Source organism: Hippopotamus amphibius, chromosome 2, assembly GCF_030028045.1.
Source record: "Hippopotamus amphibius kiboko isolate mHipAmp2 chromosome 2, mHipAmp2.hap2, whole genome shotgun sequence".
In the NCBI taxonomy this organism is placed as follows: Eukaryota; Metazoa; Chordata; class Mammalia; order Artiodactyla; family Hippopotamidae; genus Hippopotamus; species Hippopotamus amphibius.
The window spans coordinates 28,083,627-28,110,957 of NC_080187.1; the positions used below are offsets into that span (position 1 = coordinate 28,083,627).

Genomic DNA, 27,331 nt, shown 5'->3' on the forward strand with positions numbered 1-27,331 from the left:
AGAGACATGATTCATCAACGGGTCCCCTAGATGAGGATTTAGATGCTCTGTGGGCAGCAGATAAGAGTGCAGCCTTCTTGCAGAAAGTAAATTCATTGAATATTCCCCATAAAGTCAATAATGTCAGGCTTATCAGCTGTCCTCATTCCCCACTCAGCCCCTGGGGCCAGGACTTGAAATAAAGGCCACAGCTCCAGGGGCTGGAGAGCGGAGGTGCAGAATTGGGCTGAGGAGGGGCCTCTGTCCCCCTGGGCTGAGTTTTAGGCAGGTGGGGGAAATCTGCCAGGCCTGAGCTGCCCAGAGCCCTCAGCCTCCCAGATTGACAAATCTCAAACCAGATACATACGCCAAGGGGATAAGGGAACCCCCCACCCCCAAATCCAGCAGATGTTTTCAGAAGGCTCCCCTGGGGCTTCTTAGGAAAATTAAAGATGTTACTTTAACCAATAAAAGAGCTTCAGAGGAAACCCTGACTTCTCACCACAGTTCTCACCTCTGCTTTTCACAACACAGATACTTCTACACTACCCAAGAGCACATCCATCTCTTCTAGGTGCAGATTTCCTTTCTTTGTAAATTGTCTGAAATAAGTGGGTTACCAGCTGGGGTTTCAGACCTGATTCTGAGACTCACACTGTGGCTAAAGCAAACTGTTTAACAAGATACACCTGTGCCTGGCTCCCCTCCACTCACCACCCCTATGATCCCAGCAGATGGGGTCCCAAGCTTTCCTGAGGGGGGAAGAGGAAGTATAGGGAGAGTGATGTCAGCTGTTACCATAAACAGTGCTCCTAGGACAACTAGAACACCTCCTCTTTACCCTTTGGAGACCAGCCTTCAGAGGTGAACAGACAATAGGAAAAAGAGGACCGGGTTAAGACCCAGAATTGACTGCGCCCGTCTCCTTTCCTGGTTTCAGTTCCCCAGCTGCCAGAGTTAGGCCTTGTTGTGTCCCCATGGGGAGGGGGGCAGGGGGACTGAAGCAGCAAGTGTAGAAATGGCTCCAGCCTCTTCTCCACATCTTCACACTGCCTGCACTGTGGTGCCCAAGCCCAACTCTGACTTCCCCGGAGCCTAGGACCTCACTACCAACTCTCCAATTCATCTAACTGAGCCTTGGCTGTCAAATGCCTGTTCCAATTCTTGGAGCCTCCTGGATAAGACCCTACCCTGGTCCCAACATGCTTCTCTGAGGCCTACAGCACTGATCTTGAGCCCCACTTCCCAGACCAACACCAAGTGCTCCGCAGCCTTGAGCACTTCCTGCCCCCTGGACTCCCTGTGTCTGTGCCTGGCACTGCCTGGGAATTCCTGGGAGTGACCTTACCTGAGCCACCTGAGTGGCTTAAGCCCCTCTGGCTAAGTCTCTATCCTCTGCACTGGAACTGTAAGGATCCCAGGGTTTTGGGGATGAATCTCTGTGAACCTAAATTTTCCCAAATCCCAACTCTGGCCTTGAGCTTCATACATGTTTGTTGAGTCAATGAATGGACCTCGGCCCTTAGCACTGCGGCTATGAGTAGTACTCTAGCCAGAAGTGTCTACTGAAGGCATCATGCTCTGATTCAAATATACTTTCTCCATTTTCTCTCATCCAAACTTTACAGCAGGATGTTTAGTGCCCCCACAATCTGCTCCTTGCCCATCCTTCTAGTTGTATTTTTTACCATTTATCCATATACAGACAGATGGTCTTTTTCATAAAGTCCATTCTATGACCATACAGATTCCCTTTCTTCAAGAATGCTTTCTTCCTCTTTTTCATTTATTCAAATTTTCTGTTTGTTAAATCTTAAGATCCAGCTGAACTTCACTCTGTCCCTCTTCCTGCCTTCCTTCCTGCAGCTTTTTCTAGCCTCAGACCACCTTCTACAAAGTGTGGGATCTTTGGTTCCCCTACTTAAGCCTGGTCTTTGAAACTCAATTCGGTTAAGTGTTATGTTTTTTGTTTTTTTTTAATCTTTACTAGAATATAATTGCTTTACAGTATTGTGTTAGTTTCTGCTGTACAACAAAGTGAATCAGCTAATCCTACCTCCTGCCTCCCCAAAGGACAGGCCTTGTACCTGTGCCCTTGAGGCCACGGTCACTTCTTATCACCAGTCCTCAAGACAGGGCCCTCTTACCAGGAAGGCTCTGAAATACCTCATCTTACAAGAAAATTATTACCTGTGACTATCAGGAAAATACAGGTTCAGAGGATTAATGCCAAAGGTTGAAATAAAAGCAAGTAAAGGTAATAACATTAATATCTATCATTTATTGAGCATCTACTATGTACTAAGCAGTGTACCAGATTCCCTATTCTTATAATAACTCTTACAGGCAGTTATTAATTTTAGCTCCATTAGTTGAAAAAAAAAATGGAACTCAGAAGTTAAATACCCCATCCGAGATTACAAAGCTAGGAGGTGACACCCCTGGATTTGAGTCCAGATCTCTTCAACTCCAAAGCTCTTGCTGGTCCCATCAAATCCTCTGGATCTGCACTGTCCAACATGCCAACTACTAGCTATATGAGGCTATTTAATTTAATTAAAATCAAAGTAAACATTCAGTTCCTCATTTAAACTTTCCACATTTCAAATGCCCAACATGGGGCTAGTGGATACTGTCTTGGACAGTGCAGACAGAGTCACTTCTAGCATCAGGGAATGCTCTGTCAGCATTGCTGTAGATGTTCTCTGGTCTCCTATTAGGATATAGGGGAAACCTGGCTCCAAGCAAACTATGACCACATGACATGATGAGAGAACAGCTTCTTACTAAGCCTTTCACTTTGTGAGCTCACCCTTTGGTATTTCTGCTAAGCAGGATCTGGCTGGATTAAACAGTTGCAGAGTTTAGGTGCCAAAACAAACTCATACACACTCCAACTATGACACTATCATTCTTCTAAGACACCTGAAAGACATTTGGTGGTAATACATTTTCAGAAAATTAGTCACCCAGTCATCTTTCCTGCAGTATTCTCTAGAAAATACTCTCTAAAGTATCGAGACCAGGAAAAAACTGAATTTAAATTTTAAAAAAAGTGATAAATATGAAATTAATTACAGTTACATAAACCTAAGAACAATGACACCAGCTGCTGAAGGGCTTTTGCTGATCAATCTTCTTGGGGAAAAGCCAACTGTAAAGGACACAAAAGAATGAGAAAAAATTTTAAGAGGGTTATTAAATTTACAGAGTAAATCAATAAAGAATTGGAGGAGAAAAAAGGAGAAAAACAAAAAATTAAAAATCCATCTTCAAAAACCTGAGACAAGATTATTCCTTTTGATTTTATTATGAAGAGTGTTACATATTATGAATGGTTGTAAAATGTTTAAGGACACTCTAGTAAAATCATAGTCAAACAACCATGCATGGTATACATCCCAAAAGAAAACCATAAAAGAGACAACTACAGTATTTGGTGTTTTCACTATTTGAAATTTTAGCCATCCTATCAGCTGTGCAGTGATATCTCATTGTGGTTGTAATTTGCATTTCCCTGATGGTTAACATGTTGAACATTTTTTTAAAGTTTATTAGTTATCAATGTTGTAGTCCTCTATCTTTACTTCTCTATTATTAAGGACAATTTTAACTCCTTCCAGAAAATGTTTTTACACTTACCTTTACTTAGCAGTTTATATATAGTTTGGTATTTGTTACAAGGGGACTAGTCAGGAAACTTTATTAAAGAGGAACAGTGGAAGATCCCAGTTTAGATTAGAAATAAAAGGAGTAGGGAATTCCCTGGCAGTCTAGTGGCCAGGACTCCATGCTTTCACTGCCAGGGCTTGGGTTCAATCCCTGGTTGGGGAACTAAGATCCCACAACCTCGTGGCACAGCCAAAAAGAAAAAAGGAAAAAGAAATAAAGGGAGTAGTAATTTTCAGTAAAGGCAGACATTTTCACAAAATTTCTAGCTAATGATATGTTAAGGAAGAGGAATATGCTGAAATTCAGCAGACCTTGTATTTCTGTGTCCAAAGGAAAAAAATAAGAGCCCCAAACACAAAGTATGATGCGGCAGAGCTGACACTCTCTTAACGCCTGGAAACTCTGACTACCTCATACCAGTGATCACACATAAAATGGTTTCTAATTATCAGCTGAGCAAGATCTCTGGTTTTTTAATATTTACTTCAGGAAGCTCACCTGATGTGTTCACGGGAGAAATTATGACATAGAAAAATTGTAACTTCTTCCCCCTCCCTGTTTTATTGAGATATAATTGACACATAACACTGTATAAGTTTAAGGTGTACAACCTAATGATTTGATATACGTACATATTGTGAAATGATTACCACCGTAAGTTTAGTTAACATCTATTACATGACAATTAGAAATTTTTGTTTTCTTGTGATAACTTTTAAGATCTACTCTCAGCAACTTTCAAACATACGATACAGTATTGCTAACTACAGTTATCATACTGTACATTACATCCCCAGAACTCACTTATCCTACATCTGGAAGCTTGTTATCTTTTGACCACCTTCACCCACTTACCCCAGCCCCTACCCCCTGCTTCTGACAACCACCAATCTGTTCCCTGAGTTTGTTTTTTAGATTCTACATATGCAATCATACAGTATGTCTTTTTCTGTCTGACTTTTTTCCCTTAACAGAATGCCCTAAAGGTCCACCTATGTTGTCACAAATGACAGGATTTCCTCTTTCTTGTGGCTGAATAATATTCCATTCTATATGTATACCACATCTTCTTATCCATTCATCTGTTGATGGACACTTAGGTTATTTCCATACCTTGGCTATTGTAAATAAAGCTGCAGTAAATAGGGGGTGCAGATATTCCTTCAGAATAGTAATGTCATTTCCTTTGAATATATACCCAGAAGTGGAATTGCTGGATTGTATGGTTCTATTTTTAATTTTTTGAGAAAACTCCATACTGTTTTCCAGAGTGGCTGTACCAACCAACAGTATACAAGGTTTTCCTTTCTCTACATCCTCACATGCACTTGGTAGCTCTTGTCTTCTTGGATAATAGCCATGCTAACAGGTGTAAGGTGATATATGGTTTTGATCTGCATTTTCCTGATGACTAGTGATGTTGAGAAATTTTTCATGTATCTGTTGGCCATTAGAATATGTTCTTTGGAAAAATGTTTCAGTCCCTTTGCCCACTTTAAAAATTGGATTGTCCCCCCTATTTAGTTGTATGAGTTCCTTATATATTTTGGATACTAACCCTTTATTATACATATGACTTGCAAATCTTTATTTCCAACTCGTAGGTTGCCTTTCATTTTGTTGTTTTCTGCTCAGAAGCTTTTTGGTTTGATGTAGTCCCACTTGTTTATTTTTGCTTTTGTTGACTATGCTTTTGTTGTCATATCATTGACAAGACCAATGTCAAGGAACTTTTTCCCTATTTGTTCTTCTAGGATTTTCATGGTTTCAGGTCTCATATTTAGGTTTTTAATCTATGTTGAGTTGATTTTTATGACTGGTGTGATATACAGATCTAGTTTCATTCTTTTGCATGTGACTATCCAAATTTTCCCAGCCCCACTTATTGAAGAGACTATATTTTCTCTATTGAGTATTCTTGGCTCCCTTGTCAACTATTAGTTGATTGTATATGCATGGATTTATTTCTGGGCTCTCAATTCTATTCCACTGGTCTATGTGTCTTTTTAAATGCCAGTATCATACTGTTCTGATTACTACAGCACTGTATATAGTAATAATATAGCTTGAAATCAGGAAGTGTGTTGCTTCCGGCTTTGTTCTTCTTCCTCAGGATTGCTCTGGCTATTGCTTTCGGCTATTTGGCTAACGATGCTGAACATCTTTTTAATGTGCTTATTTGCCATCTGCATAGTCTCCCCATTGCAATGTCTATTCATGTCTCTTGCTCATTTTCTAATTGGATTTTTAAAAAACTGCTGAGTGTTCAGTTTCTTTAATACATTCTAGATACTAGTCTTCTTTCAGATATGTAGTTTGCAAATATTTCCTCCTAGTTTTTAGCTTGACTTTTCATCCCCTTCTTATAAGCTTTTGCAAAGCAGCAGTTTTCAATTTTGATGAAGTCCAATTTATCAATTTCTCCTTTTATTGATTGTGATTTTGGTGTGAAGTCTAAGAAAGAACTCTTTGCCTAGCCCTAGATGATGAAAATTTTCTCCTTTTTTTCCATTTTCCGTTTAAATACACCATATATTTTGAGTTCATTTTTATATAAAGTATGAGGCGCTTTTTTTTTTTTTTTTTTTGGCTTATGGCTGTCCATTTGCTCTAGTACCAATTGTTCAAAAGGCTATCTTTCCTCCATTGAATTGCTTTTGCACTTTTGTCAAAAACCAGTTGAGTATATCTGTATGTCAATTTCTAAGTTCTTTTTTTCTGCTCCATTGATCTATGTGCCTATCCCTTTACCAATACCATTCTGCCTTGATTACTGCATCAATTTGCTAGGGCTGCCTAACAAAGTATGACAGACCAGGTGGCTTTAAAAAAAATTTATTTTCCCACAGTTCTGGAGGCTAGAAGTTCAAGATCAAGGTGTTGGTAGGACTGGTTTCTTCTCAGGGCCTTTCCTTGGCTTGTAGATGGCTATCTACTCCCTAGACCTTCACCTGATCGTCCCTCTATGCTTGTCTGTATCCTAGTCTCTCCTTATAAGAATACCACTCACTACTGGATTAGGGTCCACCCATGTAACCTATCTCACCTTAATTTTAGAAGTACTGTACTGGTGGCAAGATCACTATTTTACCAGATTGCTTATGGATGTTAGTGGCTGTTATTTGTGCTGCAATCTTCAAAAATAAACACAAAATACCTCAGGTGGTTAGAAAAACTTTATTCATCACCCCAGACCGGGTTATATATCACAAATCCTGACCAAAATAACAACAGAGGTGTTTTCAGTAGTACCACAAACTACCTGCACCTGAAGGTAAAGTCAAACAGTAAACTGGTAAGCATACACTGAAATGTGCTCAGATTTAAAATATCACTTTGTTTAGAAAATTCACAAACACGTTTTTCTGGTTATGATGTGGGACACACAAATAGCTACACAGGATTTTCATTTAACAAATACACGAACTATTCCCCATGCTCTGAATGAGTCATTATAAGTCTACAAAATCTTGTAATTTTTTTAATGGTACATGAGACAGTAGTTTATATTGTTTCATAGAACAAAATACAGTACTTCTAATTCTCCTTGTACTGCCTTTCAAGCCCACTGTGAGAGCTGTGCATAAGAACATAGCAGCTTGGGTGGCTCATGGGTTCGACACAATCTGTGCATTGGGTTGGGCTGGAGGATGGCAAGGAAGGCATTCTAAGATACAAGTCCTGATAATACAGAAACAGAGATTTCTCATTAGAAAAATTTATACTTGCCTACTTTAGCACAGGTCCCGGACAAAATGTATCACTATTGAATTGGTCTGTTTGACTTATAAACCATAATTAGGATTTCAGTCTGATGTGGAGCAGCTTAAAATAGCATCACATACCCTGTTAATTCTTGCTTAGTTGAGACAGAAACACAAATTTGGAGGAAGAAGGCAGAAATGAATATTTTCAATTCCCCTTTATTAATACTGACATAGGCGTTCATCAGCACAGATGATTAAGTGAAACTAAGTATTCCAAATTCTTTCCCTCTCCAAATCATGGCTTATATCTGACTTTGGCTGGCAGAGATTTACTAACAAAGCAGTGAGGGTTCACCTCCATGAAAAGCTAGAATATTGAAACAGAAGTCCAGGGCAGATCAGACACCAAATCTAGGGAGGTATGGAGAGTGCCCTGCTTGGGACGCGGGAACTAGGAAGCACATGGGATAGCATAAGGAGACCCTAGAAGACAACAGCTTCACCAAATAAAATGAAATTACTTGTTCTATTTAGAAAAGGAGGCAACTTGGTAATGTCTCTGAATTCATCAACCATACAATTTTTCCTTTAATGCTGTTATAATGAAATGATTTTTCTTTCCCTAAGCAAATTCAGTCATGCAACCTTCTGAGTAAGGTTTGTGTCCTACCACTGTTTCTTTAATCCCAAGAATAATTAGAAAAAGGATTTGGAAGGAAGAAACAAGACATTTCTTGAGTACTTACCTAATTCTAGGCCTGATACTTTATATTCATTTAATCCTAACTGAAAACCCTTAGAAGTATCCTTCATTTTGCCAATTCACTCATGTGGAAATTAAGGCTAAGAGGTCCTCCACCATAAATCCTACACAATGAAGCTGGGATTCAAACTCAGGCCTAATTCAAAAATTTGTGCCCTTTTATGCTAACATGGCACTTTCCCTAAGTGACATGTTAGAGGTGACCTAGTCTGGGTCTTAGTGACAGAGGAAGAAAGAGAAATAGCCACTGGGACATTTCTTCAGAGAAATCCTTTTGATTGGTCAAGAACTAGAGTTTTTCCCATGCTTTAAAGTTGTTACAAATGATGACTATGTGTTAGAAGGTGGGAATGTGGCACTTTCTCTAACCAGGTTTTGAGGGGAAATTTCCCCTGAGGATTTATAACACTAAGAATGAAAGAACTGTTCATTTTTCAGAAGGTGAAACTAGGGGGAGACTTAGAAACATCTGCAGCCTTAGGTTGTGACATTGCGTGAGGGTTTATTGGAGTGCGAGAATTCATTCCAAGTGTGTTTTCCAGGTGCAGCTCTGGTCCCCAATCTATAAACCCCTGCTTTCCTATGTAACACCTACCTGTCCTATGTGCCACTTGAAGCTTTGTAGCTTATAAAGCTAGAAACAATGGTTTAGGGTCACAAAAAAAAAAAAAAAAAAGGAGAGAGAGAGAGAAATGAGCACAATCTATTCTCAATTTCTTGTATCCTCCATAAGAGAGTATCAATAAAGAGGAAGAGGAGGGACTCTTCAGAAATGGGCACTTTGTAGTTTGTTGCTAATGGTTTCCTAGGAAGTAGAAGAGGTAAGCAGAAATGGGGCACAACTTGCGCCTAAGGGAATCAGGTACTCATGGATACAGAAACATGATGACCAAAGGCTGATGCCTCCAAATGTGAACTATTTCATCTTTCGCAGATAAGGCATGTTTTAGAAAAAGGTATGAAGACAGTGTAAGCATTTTGGACAAGAAGGAAACTCCTACTTTGTCACCTCAGGCTCCAAATCTGAGCAGAAAGATACTAAGTGGGGAATGGCAAAACATCCTGAAAACTTCTCTGTCAAGCATGTCAAGCAGGGCTAAAGATGCTGTGCTGTGATTAATGAAACAGGCATGTGCTAGGAGTCATGGCACCCTTAGAGCCTCAACTGTTTCTTGCTCAAATCAGTCCCTTCTGTGTTTATTTATTTAGCTATACAATAAAAGATTTAGAATGAATGTTGCAGTTAGGGCTCTTAAGATACAAGAGCAAGATGATTTTCACTGGAGTGTTACCTTGAATGGGGGAATGGTGGCAGGCATTCTGCCATCTAGTGGTTATATTTCAGGGTTTGTCCCACTGCCCAGTTTCTCAGGGATGCTCAATTTGGAGAACTGAGGTTTCACCCCAGGATCCAGATATCAACAGCTGCAGCAGAGGAGAGAAGGACAAGTGCTCCCTGCTTAGAGAAGGACTGAGTGGTCACCTGGTTGTCAAGTGAGAGGTTGTCAATCTTGACTCTCAGGATCTCTCTGGGGACATCCATGGGTGCTAAACTTCTATCAAGTTAATATAAGAGGTTTTCTCCTGGTAAGCCAGGCAAACTGTACCTGGAAGTGGTCAGATTAGGAGAATTATTGTTGGAATACTCAGATGAGTAAAGAAAAGTGATGTGATGAGGTGCTGATGGTAGATTCAAGGTCTTTGGACACTCAGCGGAGTGCAACAGTTAAGAAGCATAGGATGAAGTGTAACTAAATCTGTAACAGAGCAAGCCTGGCCTTCAGAGTTTGGGGAAGGGCTTTCATTCTCCCAAGTTAGGGTAGAATCCAAGATCTGAACTCTGTGAAACCAGAAGACAGTCAAAAAAGGTATTCTAGCAGCCAGTGGCCTACAGAGGGATGGATATGGAACCTCTGTCAATGCGGCCAAGAGAGCTTAGATTCTGAACACTTCGAGACCTTAGACTCTGGGGACAGATAAAAAGAAATAACATAAACAGGGGTGGGTAAGACCCCCCTGGCGAACAGTGGGAGTCCCAATCTGAAATGGGCAGAAATGTGTAGTTTATGCACTTTTAGATGCTAAGTACGAGCAAATGGTCCTCACTAAGCACGGTGGATTTTGCCCAGGAATACTATTATCACCTGTTATATTTTTTCAACCATGAAAAAAAAAATTAGGTTCAGCTAATTAGAATTTGGGTATGATTTCTATGGGCTGATTTTCTAGCAAAAAGAAGGGTGATTACAATGGCCTGTCATTTGGGGACAAGTTTACTGGTAATCTATAAAGGCTACCTGAAAAGCAAATTATGTTATTTATGAGAAGACCCAATGACTATGCATTGAAAGCTCATCCTAAGAGAGAAAGGTCATTGGTTACCATTTATTGAAAAAAGTTTTTGTTGTTTTTAAAATCTGGAGTGGGGTGGTTGTAGGTTTCCCCAACTTTGTTTTAGGAAAACTATCAGTCCATTCTCTTAGACTTTCTGGTTTCCATTTCTGACATTCCTATTATTCTCTAGTTTTCAAGAAAATCTGCCAACCTGGTCCCAAAAGTAGTCCTAAGCAGCCTAGATAAAATTTAAGACCTAGCTTCCTATCCTAGACAAAGAAAAAGATAGCAGTGCTTACTGTGCCTAATATCCCTATACCTGTTACTCAGAATACATAATTAAAGTGACTCGTGAAGAGATGGGGAGACACAGCCATCTCAGCCCGCTCAGGGATGTATCTTGAGGGGAAAAAGGAAACTGGAGGGTTTCAGAGTGGGTGGCACTTGACAAAGTAGGGATGTCTGAGTTCTTGCCCCATCGATATTCAATACACAGGACAACTAGGGACGGATACAAACTTTATAAACATTATGGTCTAGGGTGGGGAACAGCTGCCAGGCTTGCCACTTATCTGCATTTCAGAGTCCTGATGTAGCGTTGGAAGAGTACAGTGAACGGGCAGGTTTACATACCATGGAAATGGGTTTACAGGCCATAAATGAAATATATGGAACTGTGACTGATGAATGAATACACTGAGGAATACATTTGGAAAAAGCAGAAGTATTTCTATTAATATTTTAGGGTTAACACTAAAATTGGAGCACAAGGATTACAAACTCAGAAAATATTAAATGACCATGAAATGCTCACATTTTACCTACTGATTGAGAATGAAATAAGGAAAACACGTTTTACGAAATCACAACACTTTCGATATCATGTCTGGCAGCATGGTCCCACTTGAATGATCTGTCAAAAGTACCATCAGGTCAGTGAAAATATTCTCACAAGGGCTGGAAATTTAAGCATCACACAAGCATAAGCTTTCTTTTCACTTCAAATATGAACATAGAAGATGTATGGTAATTTACGTGTCTTTGACAAGGCTAGAAATAAGCTGTCATTCTCTTACATAATGCTCTGTGCTCTAAATCAATTCCACATCAGGTTGCTTGTAAAAGGAATCTGTTGGCATCTTTTCTTGATGTCACCTGAAGTCTGATCACTTGAATATTAATTAACTCAGCCTCCACAACCTTAAAAGCAGCCCTAACATACAAGCTTAAACGGGTTATTCTTTTTTACTAGTATATCCTTGCTTAGCTGCACCTGGTAAGCCCATCTTCCAGTCCAAACATTATTTAAAATCTTGAAAGCACTTACAGAATATATCATATTCTATATAAGCTCTTCAAAGGGTGAGGATGTTTCCCTCAAAGGAAAATTGGGGTGCTTACCAAAGGGAGGGGGAAAAGAGGCAGGCATCTGTCTCACCTCTGCTTCTCCACTGTAACCTAGCATTGTACCTGGTACATGGAGACTCTTTAATAAATGTAAAATGAAAGAATTAAATCAGATGGCTCAGGAGTTAGGACTCTCTATATCTTTAAACTTGTCATTTTTTCTTTGACTCCTACTTACGTTTGACAAATAGACATGTATCTTTTTAAACAGTCATCTCCCTTTTGTGCAGGAGGGGAATTCTAACATTTCAACCTACTGTCTCAGTACAACTGGATAACCTCATCCCACTCAGAAACAGGCCAGATACCATTGGGCCGCACATTGTGGGGAGAGCGCTTCCAGTCCCATGTCCTCACAGGAATCTTCCAGGTCTTACCATAGTTGGCTTCGATGTATTCGATGGTTTCACAGGGCACACGAAACTTCGTGTCTGCAAACTCAGTCCAGCACAGTGTAAACTTGGGAAACAGGTATCTGTGGCAAAACAGGCAATGTGGAAAGGAGTGAGGCTCCAACAGCAGAAGTTTTAGCTAAAAAACCCACAGCTTGTGTGCCCGTGGCAAAGAACAGTCCTCTTCCACTAAACAGCTTTGGGACAGACACAGGGGACATTTTGTTGTTTCTGACTGTCCAGCACCTCTTTCCTCTTGTAATGGTAACAGCACCCAATCTCCCTCCTCTATTCCCAGTCCATATGGTTCAGGAGGGGCTGACTCCACCCCTAGGCTCCAGAGATGAGTAAAAGAGAATCAGGCCTAATCAGTAAATTAGAGTGATTGGGTCAGGGATGGAAAATTATACAAATTAGGCAAACAAAAGTCAGCCTTGGAATTTCTGTTGGAAGTATCCGAAGAAGAAGTGCTGAGGTTTCTGAGCTGTAGGATGGAAGCTGAGCACTGCTGGTGGCCATCTCTGCTGTTAGCAGGGAGAGCGTGTCTGAGAAAGAAGACAAAGCAAAAAGTTGCCAAAAGATGGAGGGAAATGATAGTGATCATAAAGCCCTGGGGAAGTGCTTGGATTTGGCTGTGGCCATTCCTTAAATATCAATAAATATATAAATATTCTATTTTACTACATTTCTAATACTTGCAATTCGTAATACGTGGAGGGAGGCACGTGTAGCAGTGAAAGAAGAAACAAAACCCTCCTAGTTAGCCAGAGAACCTGAATCAACCCTGGCAATGTATGACATTCTCCAACAACAGCATCACAGATGCTTGTGCCTTAATTCCTGTGTCCTGGGTTTCACTGTGGTCCCAGATGGCTGAAGAAGAAATTCCCAGGATCAGTCAGGATATTTCTCAAACTCCTTTCCTAACTCATGCAGTAGTGAGACTTTCATACCACAATATTTGAACATGGTAAGACCCACTATATGTTCGCTTCTTGAGCAAAGCTTCACACCCCCACCCCCTCTCAGATGCAGGAATAGAGATCTAATGCTTGAATGTACTGTACTTCGACAATGTTTCTCTTAAAGGAAACAGTTATACAAATCACCTTCTTCCTGCTCTGCCTTTCATTTTATCACCTGCCCTTTTTAATTTCTGTTCTCAGCCTCAAACTTACTTTTTTCTTGCTTATTTTTAATAGGTTATACATCATTAAATCTCCATCAAATTCAAACAGCAACTAAAAGAACTTAACTAAAGACACCAAAATAAGCATCACACGTATTAAGGTGAATTTTCCTTTCCTTCACAGCATGGACTTTCCAGGGAAACAGAGCAAGCACAACACCAAGTTGTTCTCCCAGGCTTCTCCCTTGCTTCCATCTCTCACATGAACCCACCCCCCCTTTTTTTTTTTTTTCTTTTGCCTTTCTTTCATCTCAAATGTAAAAGAATATCTCTAAGCTAGCCCATCATTTATAATGAATTTAACTGGACTTATAGAATTATTTCAATTAGTAAGTTTCAGAAATTATACCAAAAAAACCCATGTTTCTTAAAGATACTTTGGATCAGTAAATGAAATTCTATATATTACAAAGGAAAGTTAAAACTAGCAGGTTCGTTAGATATAAGTTTATGTTATAGTGCTATATTCTGTGTTGTTGCTTTCTGAGAAATGTTTCTTCTTTTCACAACATGGGAAGAATCTTCAGTAATGAGATTTGAAGTGGCAATAGCAGAGATTAAAGACATTTAAAATATTAGAGGATTAAAGAAAAATGGAACAGAGAAAACCCAGATGTCAATGTGTAATCATATTATAGAAATGGGATCTAACTAGGCTGTTCTCTAAGGAAAGGTCAGTTCTCAGATATTTTGCTTTTGAATATCATGTTTTACCACCAGATGAACATAAATCCACAGATGAAAATGAGAGGCTGACCAATTCTAAAGAAAGCAACGAGTCCCTTCTACCCAAACCAATAGGTGCTGGCAGTTAATAGACAATCCCAGCTGCCTTCTGTGAAAAGAAGGCCACAGCAAATCTCAAAGCTGAGGAAGAAACAGGATACAGCATAGCTCCACCATCTGCTGGTCCCAATTTTACCCTGTACACTCATATTCATGGAATGGCTTATTTTGCCATGAGACATATCCATCCATCAACAGCCTCCACCCTCCCCAATCAGATGCTGGTCAGCAGAATGTCCACCTGTCCCATCCTATCAAGTTGACACACTGAAATGTGGCAGAAATCATGGTCTATCTAGTAACACAGGCCAGGAAACTTCCCTCTTAAATATTATCCTCTATAGTCTCATCACAGAGGTGAAAGAAAGAAAAACCATAAGCCCAGGATGATAAAGTAGATGAGAAAAACTACAAATTTTATAAAAGCTTTTATAAAATGCAATGTTCAAAGCTTTCATTGAACAATGAAAGATTTACGAACAAAACATTTAAAATACATAAGCAATCTTAAAATTACTCAGACAATTTAATTCAAATGTTAATTTTTCTTCCTAGATAAAAACATCCCAAAACTCTTTGTGGTTTTCTTTTCACTAAATAATTTTCAAGCCTTTCAGCAAAAAAGAAAATTCCAGCTTCCTAGGAGAAGAGGGAAGATAAACAAACCATAAACTGTGAAAACTGATCGTAAAATGGGACTGTAGAGAGGAAAAGGGGCGTGAGTGACTCAGAACAGCACATGCCATGTACCCTGTCTAGGTTACCAGTAAATAATGACTAAGACTCTAATATAGTCAATGTTCCCTTAGCTTTTAAAGCCCAGATTAAGTTCTCCTAAGCAGTTTGTACCTTAAAGCTCTGAGACAGGATCCAAAAGGTGAACAGAATTAAATTCAGACTAAGCAACCCCAAATCAGAATATAAGTTCAAGGGACCTTATCACATGCACACAAAATCCTTCCAATCATTTTCTATTACATACTGCTTTTACTTCATTTTATTTTTGCAAAAAAAGCAGTAGTTAGAATTAAGAGTTAGTTGGAGTAGACCATTTTTTCCCTCACAGACATCCTCAAAATCTGTAAAACTACTTATTGGTGGCTGGATAAGGTAATTTCATTAGTTTAATTGTACCACCTATAAACAATTGTTAAATGAAAAACACTTTTTACTTTTATTAGTTAGCTAGGCTAAGTGAGAGAGAGACACCATCAATTACAACTGAATCTGACCTTTTTAAACATAAATTTGCATTGAACTCGAGTTAGAAAAGCAGAGCTATTTTTTAAACAAGAATTTCCTGCAAAACAACACAACTAGCTTATTCTCATTACCAATAATTATGTCTCTTAACTCTTAATTTCTTTATCTTGTGTCATTCCAGTGCATAACCCCTCCAGCATACTGCTTAATAAAAGCAGAGACAGCATGCATTTTTATGTTTTTTTCTGACTTTAATAGAAAGGTTTCTAAAGTTTTACGATTAAATACAATTGCTGGACTTCCTAGGTGGCGCAGTGGCTAAGAATCTGCCTGCCAATGCAGGGGACATGGGTTCGATCCCTGCCCCAGGAAGATTCCACATGCCGCAGAGCAACTAAGCCCGTGTGCCCACAACTACTGAAGCCCATGCGCCTAGAGCCCATGCTCTGCAGAGAAGCCACTGCAATGAGGAGCCTGCACACCACAACAAAGAGTAGCGCCCCCCCCGCCCCCACCACTCTTCACAACTAGAGAAAGCCCATATGCAGCAATGAAGACCCAATGCAGCCAATAAACAAAAAAAAAAATTTTTTTTTAAATAAATAAATACGATTGCTCACTCTAGGTTTTTTGTATATTCCCTCTGTTAGGTTAAAGAAATTTCAGATCCCTTTTATTCCAAGTTTACTAAAAGGCCTTTTGTTGTTGTTGTTGTTAATTATGAAATGTATCAAATGTTTTTAATGTCATCTACTGAAACAATCATCTACCTTTTTTCTCCCATTAATCTTTGTGTTGAGATTAATACACTAATACATACACACTACACAATTCTATTCATTTGTGTTTCATTTAGGATATTTTCATCTGTGTTCACTAAGACAGTAATTTCCCTTAAAAAATTTTTTTGGTACTGTCCAAGTCCAGTTTTGCTATCAGTCATAAAATGAATTGCTTAAAGCAGTTTTCTCTCTCTCTTTTTTGCCCCGCTGAAATAAGTTATATAATATAGGGTATAGTCTACTCTGTGAAGCCATGGTAAGACTTTCCTGTAAACTTTCTAGGTCTTTTGGTAGGGAAAAGAAAGGGAAAGGAAGATTTTTGATTAGTAATTCAATTTCTTTAACAAGTACAGGTATTTAGATCTTCTTGAGTTAGTATTTATATTATTTCCAGAAAATTTTGTCATCTTCACATCTTATCTATCACATTTTAGACTGTTGTCTTAATTGTCCATAGCATTTTCTTTTGAGTCAGTGTAACACAGTGTAATACAGTTGAGAACGTAAACACTAAAGCCAGACATCCTGGGTTTGAGTACCGAATATTGTCTTTAATTTTACCTTTTTTGGACCAATCTTGCTAGATGCCTCTTTAGTTTACTAGATTTATAATTTGTTATTTTAAGAACTAGCATTTGGATTTGTTCATCTTTGATACTGTTTTTCTTTTCTTTTTTTTCTTTTGACAACACCACGTGGCTTGCAGGATCTTAGTTGCCCGATTTGGGATCAAACCCAGGCCCTCAGCAGTGAAAGCCCGGATTTCTAACCACTGGATAGCAAGGAAATTCCCATGATACTTTTGTTTTTTATTTCATTAATTTCTTCTCTTGGTTTCCTTCCTTCACGTTCCTTAGGCTGACTATGCTGTTCTTTTAATTTCTTCAGTTGGTAGCTTAATTTTTAAAAACATATTCTTTCATACTGATTGTTTTTAAGGCTACAAGTTTACCTCTATCCTTTTAACCACATTCTACAAGTTTTGACATGTGGTACATTCAGTATCTTTGAATCCTAATACTTTTGTAATTTCCACTATGATCTCCTTTTTAATTCATTAGTTATTAAAGAGGGCGTTTTAAAGTTTCCACACATTTTAAAGATGTCTTTTAATTGCTGATTTCTAATTCAATTTCACTGTGGTCATACAACGCCATCTACTGAAATAATCATAGTTTTCTCCCCCTTTAATCTGCTACTGTGGAGAATTCCACACACACACGAATTTTATTAATGCTTTCAAATGTATTGTTTGCCTTCATGTTGCAGTACATGATTAACTTTTATAGATGCTCCATTTATAGTGGATAATACAGTATATTCACCCTTTGCTGGACTATATATACACATATATCTCAGATAGATCAAGCCTATTGATTTTGTCCATATCTTCATTTAGTATTTTTACTAATTTCTTCTTTGCTTGAACCAGCAGTTTTTAAAAGTATACCAAAATCTCCCACCATAACTGGGGACATGTTAAATATTCATCAAAATTTCATCAGTTTTCAATCTATATATTTCAAGACTATATTGTTAAGACTCATAAAGGTCATGAATATTGTTTCTCCTTGGTGGACTGTTCCTTTGTAAAATTATGCAGTGGGCCTTTTAATCCTTTAACATTCCCCCCACCCAATAAAATTCCATTTTGTCTGATACTAAAATTACAGTACAGTTTTCTTTGGCTAATAATATTGAGGTATATTTTTTCCATTCCTGTAATTTTCAACCTTCCTGTGTGATTTTGCTTTAGGTATGCCTCTTCCAAGCTTATAGCTAAATGTTGTTTTCTATTTCATTTGATACTGTTTATCTTTTTATAGGTTAGCTTAATCTGTGAATATTTACTGTAATAAATTATGTATTTGGACATATTTTGAACTCTAGAGCCAGACTGTCTGGGTTCAAATCCTGGCTTCGCCAGTTACTGTCATGTGACCCCGGTCAATCTCTTTGTGCCTTAACCTTATTTATAAAATGAGGGTACTAGCAGTACCTCAGAGAGATGTTAGCACAGAATGAATAAACATTATAAATGTAAAGTGCTCAGAATAGTACCTAACACACATAGTAAGTGCTATAACAATGTTGACTATTTTTATTACTATTTTTACGTTTCTAGTTTATACTTTTTCTTTGACCTACTTTTCCTACTTTCATTTGAATTGATAAAGGTTTATAAATTATCTTTTGTTCTGCTTGTTTGGAAGTTTTAAATAATATTTCTATCCAGTAGTAATTACTGTTTGTAATATTTACTGCTTATTTTTCAACATACTTCACTACAACATTTTCAAATAAAGACTAAATGTACAGAGAATCTCTATCTTCTTCCTAAACATGGGACTTAGCATACTTTATTTCTTGAACACTTAACAAATCACCTCCTCCTCAAGTTGCTTTCTAACACATTGTCTTTTTTTTTTTTAAACATGCAGTGGCTAATAAATTTACTGACATATTTTATCCATTCTGTGTCCACTATTTTTTCTTATATATCATGTCTTCCTTCTGTGTTTGTTAATACAGTTTTAAGTGTGGATCTGTGAGACATAAACTTAGTCTTTGTACATATGCAAATGCCTTTATCTTGACCTCCCTCTTGAGTATTCGTTTTAAGTGTCCATAACATTCTTAGTTGACAGTTATTTCTCCTCAGCCTTTGGAAGATGTTACTCCATCAACTTCCGTCCTCTATTGTTGCCAAGGTATATTTGCTATTCCTTCAAGAGCAATTTATTTTCTCTGGTAGCCTATAAAATTTTTTTGGTTTTGGTATTATTGTTTCCTTAAGAAGTATCTAGATGTAGATTTATTATTTATCCTGCTTGTCTGTTTTTAATTTGGAAATTCTCTTTATATACTGCTTCTTCATCATTTCCTCCATTCTTTTAGCTCAACTATGTCTTTTAGACATATTCATCAGTGATTTGTGTTTGGAGCAAAGGGAATACGGCAAAGTGAGGAATTACTGTGCCACATTAATTACAACTCATCAGCATCAATTTTGCCCATAATTTTCTAAGCGTTTCTAAGAACCAACTCTTTGTTTTCTTTTGTTTTTGATGTTTTTTTCTTTTGGCCGCACCATGTGGCTTCCAGCATCTTAGTTCCCCCACCAGGGATCGAACCTGGACCCCCTGCAGTGGAAGCACAGAGTCTTAACCACTGGACCACCAGAGAATCCCCTAAGAATCACTCTTGAAAACAAAGTTACACCATGCTGATGAGTATTTTTTTTAACGTTCTCTTCCACTAAACCTCTCACAATCCCACCACAGATTATACAGAAGCAAAAAGGGTAAAAAAGGAATGGCTAACATACTTTACAGAGACTGGGCTGGAATATTGTCTCTCTGAGGTCTTTACTGATCCCATACGCCAATCCTGTCCCAAACTTCTAACATATAATCAGTATACATATAGCATATACATGGTTTTTGTTTTGTTTTTAAAGCTTTTTGTTGTTGTTATTCACATTGTCTTTATTGTTTGTTTCTTTTTTGGCTCTTTATTGGAATATAATTGCTTTACACTCTTGCGCCAGTTTTTGAGGTACACCAAAGTCAATCAGCTGTATTTATACACATATCCCCATATTCCCTCCCTCCCTCAACTCCCCCCCACCCTCCCCATCCCGGCCCTCTAAGGCATCATCCATCATCAAGTTGATCTCCCTTTCTTATACAGCAACTTCCCACTGGCTATCTAGTTTACAGTTGGTAGTATATATATGTCTATGCTACTCTCTCACTTCGTCCCAGCTTCCCCTTCGCCCCCTGCCCCTGCAACCTCGTGTCCTCCAGTCCATTCTCTGCATCTGCATCCTTATTCTTGTCTTGTCACTGCATTCATCAGTAGCAATTTTTTTTTTTTTTAAAGATTCCATATATATGAGTTAGCATACAATATTTGTTTTGCTCTTTCTGGCTTACTTCACTCTGTATGACAGACTCTAGGTCTATCCACCTCATTACATATAGCTCCATTTCATTCCTTTTTATAGCTGAGTAATATTCCATTGTATATATATGCCACATCTTCTTTATCCATTCATTTGTGGATGGGCATTTAGGTTGTTTCCATGTCCTGGCTATTGTAAATAGTGCTGCAATAAACATTCTGGTACATGTTTCTTTTTGGATTATGCTTTTCTCTGGGTATATGCCCAGGAGTGGGATTACTGGATCATATGGTAGTTCTAATTTTACTTTTTAAAGGAACCTCCAAACTGTTTTCCATAGTGTCTGTACCAACTTACATTCCCACCAACAGTGCAGGAGAGTAGCATACACATGTTTTATGAGATAAAATTCTACCCATTGAACCTTGTTTTTCCACTGATGTCCACTGTAAATTGAGTGATTCCATCTATCCTATTGACAAACTCTCCTATGCAATCTCCACAGGACAGAACTAGTGAACTAGAAGAAATCTCTATCACCAACGAGTAGGCAAATAAAAGCTTGCATGGGTAGTTATCAGTTAACACCTGAATACACATACATAATGACCATATCAAAACCTATTCATTTAAAGCATGCACAAAACTCTTCTTTAAGGTCAGAGGACAAAGCCTCATTTATTTCTACTGCATAATTTCCAAAAATATATAGCTTATCAACAAGTTGTCCATCTGTGCTTGCTTTTCTTCTCAGGCAATTTTTATGGGATTCCTTTTGAATATCTCCTTTTGAAGATAATGAAAAAAGGAGATTGAATTATGATTTCAAATTTCATACTAAATACAAAAGGCTTCTTTTATTTTAATCTCAGATTATCCAATCTGTCCAAGCAGATCCAAAAGGCTCCAAGCTTATCACTGGAATTAGGTCTGTCTTGATCAAATTCATGGCTTTCGGTCCCAAATATCCTCCTATTTCAACTTGTGATCTTGGGCTCTTTTCTCTTAGCACCAATTTTCAAAGTCATAGAATTTTTTTCTTTTTCAAACTTTTAAATCAAGTTTTCAAGATGCAATTTACACATAATGAAATGCACCCATTTTAAGTTTTGGCAGGTGCATATACCTGGGTAACAAATAAAATAATCAAGATACAGAACATTCCTACCACTCTGCTTCCCAAAGCTCCCTGTGCTTTTTGGCAGGCATGTCAATCCACCCTGGCCCCTGGTGGTCAACGCCCTTTTTACATTCTTGATTGGTTTTGCCTGCTTTACAATTTCAAATAAATACAGTTACATAGTAGGTACTCTTCCTATCTGAATTCTTCCACATAACATAACTTTTGGACATTCATCCACATTACATATATCAGTAGTTGGTTCCTCTCTGTTGCTGAGCAGAATTCCATTGTTTGAATATACCATAATTTGCTTATTTGGTCACCAAAAGATGGGCATTTGGGTGTTTCCATTTTTTGGCTACCATGAATAAAACTGCTGTGAACATCTACGTAGAAGTCATTTAGTGAAAACTTGCTTTTATTTCTCTCAGAACACTACCTTACAGAATCTCCTACAGAATTATATTCAAACAAAATATATCTCAGTCTTAAAAAACTGAGAGAGAGAGAAAGATGGTGGTAAAGTAGAGGGATGTGGAATGCATCCCTCTCCACAGATGCACTGGGAATGCACCAAAAGACGCAATAATTCCCACAGAGAACCAACTGAACACCAGCAGATGACCTCGGACAACAGAAAGGACTGCAAGGATCCCGACATAACCAGTAGGGAGGCATTTATGGTGGTTCAAAGAGGGTGAAGCGGCTGAGCTGTGGCAGAAGGGAGGGAGTGAGAAACACACGCAGGGTTCGCACCACAGCTCAGCGTTTCCGGACTGAGACATTGATTCACAGCTGAACGGGGGTCTGGGAGAGGGAGCGTGGGAACCAGAGAACTGGTTCAGGGTGAGAAACACTGTTGGCAGTGGGGAGACAGACCAAGAGGGAAGAGGTGCGCAGCGAGGAGTGCCTGCCCCAGAGAGCTGCGGGGCCATGGTGGTAGCTGGATGCTCCTGGCACATGGGGGGCGGGGAGGAGCCGTGGGTGTAGCCTGCCTCCCTCTCTCTCTCTCTCTCTCTGCGCCTGCGAAGGACAGAGGAAGGACCCCCGTGGGCCAAGCTAAGGCACTCAGGGATAACAAAGGCCCCTGGGTGGGGCTAGCTTAGAGTGCCTGCAGCTGAGAGCAAAAAGGCCGCAGAGAGGCCCAAATCTGAGACATTCTGTTTACACCTGAGCCACCAGCATCCCTCTGCAACAAGCACATCCACACCCAACTGAACCTCTGTGACCCAGACAGGGCACCACTGCTCACTCACTCCCAGGGGAAGGAGCCACTATTGTACCCTCTCTCTCCCCACACACCAGCGGTTACAGACAAACAATAAAGGAAGCTCTGCTGGTCGCAGAATAATACAAAAAACCCAAGGTGGGTAGAAGGACACTTACAGCTGAGATCCCAAGGAAACAGAAATATTAGTATTAATTCTATTGAACTGATCCACTCTGGGGTCAGTTCTAGTTTGTTTTTGTTTTTAAATTAATTAGTCTTAGTCCTAAGGGATCTACAAGTTTTATAACATATTTTATTTTTTATTCTATTTTTATTTTTAGCCTTTTTATATATTTTGATTTCTAGATAAGTTTTTTGTAGTGCTGACTATATATCTCTCCTACCTTCTTTTCATCTCTATCTTTTATACATTTCTATTTCTTTCTTTTTATTTTCATATTTCCAGTCACACTACGCTCTTCTGTTGCCCTGTCTTCTATACTTTTTTAGTTTATTTCATCTTAACATACTTATAAGTAACATTATCGGTCTGCTCAGTCTCCTTGGTTTAGATGACACACTGCCTTGGTATTTATTATCAGGTTTTCGTCTTTATCTTAGTTCTTAGTATAAGTGTCTAATTTCATTCTGAGAATCTTCAGTCTGTCTGGTGGTACTCTCTAGCTCTTTATTATATTTGATCCTAGCTTTCAATATCTCCCTGGATTTGTGTTTGGGTGTGTGTGGTGTTATTTCTTTGTGTGTTTGTTTGTTTTTGCTTTTGTTTCTGTTTTGTTCAGTTTTGGTTTTCAATTTCTGATGGTTTTCTCTTTGAATGTCTGATAACATACTGGGGTTCTTCTGTCAGGTCTTTCTAGTGCCTTATCTTCTATTGGATTCAACATTTGTGTGTCTTATACATGTATGTGTTTCCTAGATTTAGTATTTGTTTGACAACACTATACCATTAGTCTGGGGCCTGAACAGTCTTCTTTAAACCCTTTATTGCCGGGACAAGCAATCTCTGAAGTTTGGACTACTATGAGAAAAAAAAAAGAAACACCATGCAGGAAAAGGAGCAGGAAAAAAACCCACAAGACCAAATAAATGAAGAGGAAATAGGAAAAATGCTTGAAAAAGAATTCAGAGTAATGATAGTAAAAATGATACAAAATCTTGATAACAAAATACAGAAAATACAAGAAACAATAAGCACTCAGAAGAACTAAAGAACAAACAGCAATAGGCAACAAAATAACTGAAGTTAAAAATACTCTAGATGGCATAAACAGTAGAATAACTGAGGCAGAAGAACGAATAAGTGAGTTGGAAGATAGAATGGGGGAAATAACTGCCACAGAGCAGGAAAAAGAAAAAAGAATAAAAAGAATAAAAGACAGCCTCAGAGACCTTGGTGATAACATTAAGCACACCAACATTCAAATCATAGGCATCCCAGAAGAAGAAATAAAAAAGAAAGGGTATGAGAAAATATTTGAAGAGGTTATAGTGGAACACTTCCCCAACATGGGAAAGGAAATAATTCACCAAGTCCAAGAAGCACAGAGAGTCCCATACAGAATAAACCCAAGGAGAAATACATCAAGGCACATATTAATCAAACTAATGACAATTAAACACAAAGAAAAAATATTAAAAGCAGAAAGAGAAAAGCAACAAATAACATATAAGGGAAAACCCATAAGGATAACAGCTGACCTTTCTACAGAAACTCTGCAGGCCAGAAGGGAACAGCAGGATATACCGAAAGTCCTGAAAGAGAGAAACCTACAGCCAAGAATACTCTACCCAGCAAGAATCTCATTCAGATTCGACGGAGAAATCAAAAGTTTTCCAGACAACCAAAGTTAAGAGAATTCAGCACCACCAAACCAGCTTTACTACAAGTGCTAAAGGAACTTCTCTAAGTAGGAAACATAAGAGAAGCAAAACACCTACAAATACAAACCCAAAACAATTAAGAAAATGGTAATCAGAACACACATGTCAATAATCACCTTAAATGTAAATGGATTAAATGCTCCAACCAAAAGACACAGACTGGCTAAATGGATATAAAAACAAGACCCTTCTATATGCTGCCTATAAGAAACCCACTTCAGACCAAGGGATACATATAGACTGAAAGTAAAGGGATGGAAAAAGATATTCCATGCAAATGGAAGCCAAAAGAAAGCTGGAGTAGTAATACTCATATCAGACAAATTAGACTTGAAAGTAAAGACTATTACAAGAGACAAGGAAGGACACTACATAATGATCAAGGGATCCATCCAAGAAGAACATATCACAATGGTAAATATTTCTGTACCCAATGTAGGAGCACCTCAATACATAAGGCAAATGCTAACAGCCATAAAAGGGGACATCGACAGGAACACAATAATAGTGGGAGACTTGAACACCCCACTTACATCAATGGACAGATCATCCAAACAGAAAATAAACAAAGACACACAAGCTTTAAATGACACATTAGACCATCTCGACTTAATTGATATTTATAGGACATTCCATCCAAAAACTACAGAATACGCTTTCTTCTCAAGTGCACACAGAACATTTTCCAGGATAGATCACATCCTGGGTCACAAATCAAACCTCGGTTAATTCAAGAAAATTGAAATCATATCAAGCATCTTCTCAGACCACAACGCCATGAGACTAGATATCAATTACAGGGAAAAAACTGCAAAAAATACAAACACATGGAGGCTAAACAATTCACTCCTAAACAACCAAGAAATTATTAATGAAATCAAAGAGGAAATCAAAAAATATCTAGAAACAAATGACAATGAAAACACAACAACCCAAAACCTATGGGACACAGCAAAAGCAGTTCTAAGAGGGAAGTTTATAGCAATAGACCTACCTTGAGAAACAAGAAAAATATCGAATAAACAACCTAACCTTACACCTAAAACAATTAGAAAAAGAAGAACAAAGAAACCCCAAAGTGAGCAGAAGAAGAGAAATCATAAAGATCAGATCAGAAATAAATGAAACAGAAAGGAAGGAAGCAATAGCAAAAATTAATGAAACTGAAAGCTGGTTCTTTGAGAATATTAACAAAATTGATAAATCATTAGCCAGACTCATCAGGAAAAAAAGGGAGAAGATGCAAATCAACAGAATTAGAAATGAAAAAGGAGAAGTAACAATGGACACCATAGAAATACAAAAGATCATGAGAGACTAGTACAAGCAACTATATGCCAATAAATTGGATAACCTGGAAGAAATGGATACATTCTTAAAAAAGTACAATCTTCCAACACTGAACCAGAAAGAAATAGAAATTATAAATAGACCAATCACAAGTGCGGAAATTGAAACTGTGATTAAAAATCTTTCAACACACAAAAGCCCAGGGCCAGATGGATTCACGGGCGAATTCTATCAAACATTTCGAGAAGAGCTAACACCCACCCTCTCAAACTCTTCCAAAATATTGCAGAAGGAGGAACACTCCCAAACTCATTCTACGAGGCCACCATCACCCTGATACCAAAACCAGGCAAAGATGTCACAAAAAAAGAAAATTACAGGCCAGTATCACTGATGGATATAGATGCAAAAATCCTCAACAAAATACTAGCTAACAGAATACATCAGCACATTAAAAAGATCATTCACCATGATCAAGTGGGGTTTATCCCTGGAATGCAAGGATTCTTCAGTATATGCAAATCAATCAATGTGATACATCATATCAACAAATTGAAGGATAAAAACCATGTGATCATCTCAATAGATGTAGAAAAAGCTTTTGACAAAGTTCAACATCCATTTATGATAAAAACTCTCCAGAAAATGGGCACAGAAGGAAATTACCTCAACATGATAAAAGCCATATATGAGAAACTAAAAGCTAACATCGTTCTAAATGGTGAAAAACTGAAAGAATTCCCTCTAAGAACAAGAAGAATTCCCTCAGGAACAAGACAAGGGTGCCACTCTCACCATTATTATTCAACATAGTTTTGGAAGTTTTAGCCACAGCAATCAGAGGAGAAAATGAAATAAAAGGAATCCAAATTGGAAAAGAAGTAAAATTGTCACTCTTTGCAGATGACATGATATTATACATAGGAAACCCTAAAGACTACCAGAAAACTGCTAGCACTAATTGAGGAATTTAGTAAAGTAGCAGGATACAAAATTAATGCACAGAAATCTCTTGCATTTCTATACACTAACAACAGAAGAGCAGAAAGAGAAATTAAGGAAACTCTCCCATTCACCATTGCAACCAAAAGAATAAAATACCTAGGAATAAACCTGCCTAAGGAGGCAAAAGATCTGTATGTAGAAAACTTTAAGACATTGATGAAAGTAATCAAAGATGACACAAACAGATGGAGGGACATACCATGTTCCTGGATTGGAAGAATCAACATCGTGAAAATGACTGTACTACCCAAAGCAATTTACAGATTCAACACAATCCCTATCAAATTACCAATGGCATTTTTCAAAGAACTAGAACAAGAAATCTTATGATTTGTATGGAAACGCAAAAGACCCCAAATAGCCAAAGCAATCTTGAGAAGGAAAACTGGAGTTGGTGGAATCAGGCTTCCTGACTTCAAACTATACTACAAGGCCACAGTGATCAAGACAGTATGGTACTGGCACAAAAATAGAAAGGAAGATCAATGGAACAGAATAGAGAACTCAGAGGTAAACCCAAGCACATATGGACACCTTATCTTTGACAAAGGAGGCAAGAATATACAATGGAAAAAAGCCTCTTCAATAAGTGGTGCTGGGAAAATTGGACAGCCACATGTAAAAGAATGAAATTAGAATACTTCCTAACACCATTCACAAAAATAAACTCCAAATGGATT

The 27,331-nt window shown here is 38.2% G+C and overlaps 1 protein-coding gene across 31 annotated transcripts in view; it reads right to left on the minus strand.

Moving 5' to 3' along the window:
- Positions 1-6,251: 6,251 nt before the first annotated feature.
- The window catches only part of FKTN (fukutin), an 80,817-nt gene continuing 59,737 nt past the window's right edge, over positions 6,252-27,331 (minus strand). For 16 of the 31 annotated variants that reach the window (XM_057721567.1, XM_057721590.1, XM_057721585.1 and 13 more), the window contains 3 exons: positions 12,240-12,337; positions 11,857-11,941; positions 6,252-7,332 (listed from right to left, as the gene is read on the minus strand). In XM_057721567.1, coding sequence (XP_057577550.1) covers positions 7,260-7,332; positions 11,857-11,941; positions 12,240-12,337 — 256 coding nt within the window. In that variant the 3' untranslated portion in view covers positions 6,252-7,259. Of the gene's footprint in view, positions 12,338-27,331 lie in introns of all 31 variants that reach the window. The other 15 variants (XM_057721579.1, XM_057721571.1, XM_057721587.1 and 12 more) reach the window with 11 other exon arrangements.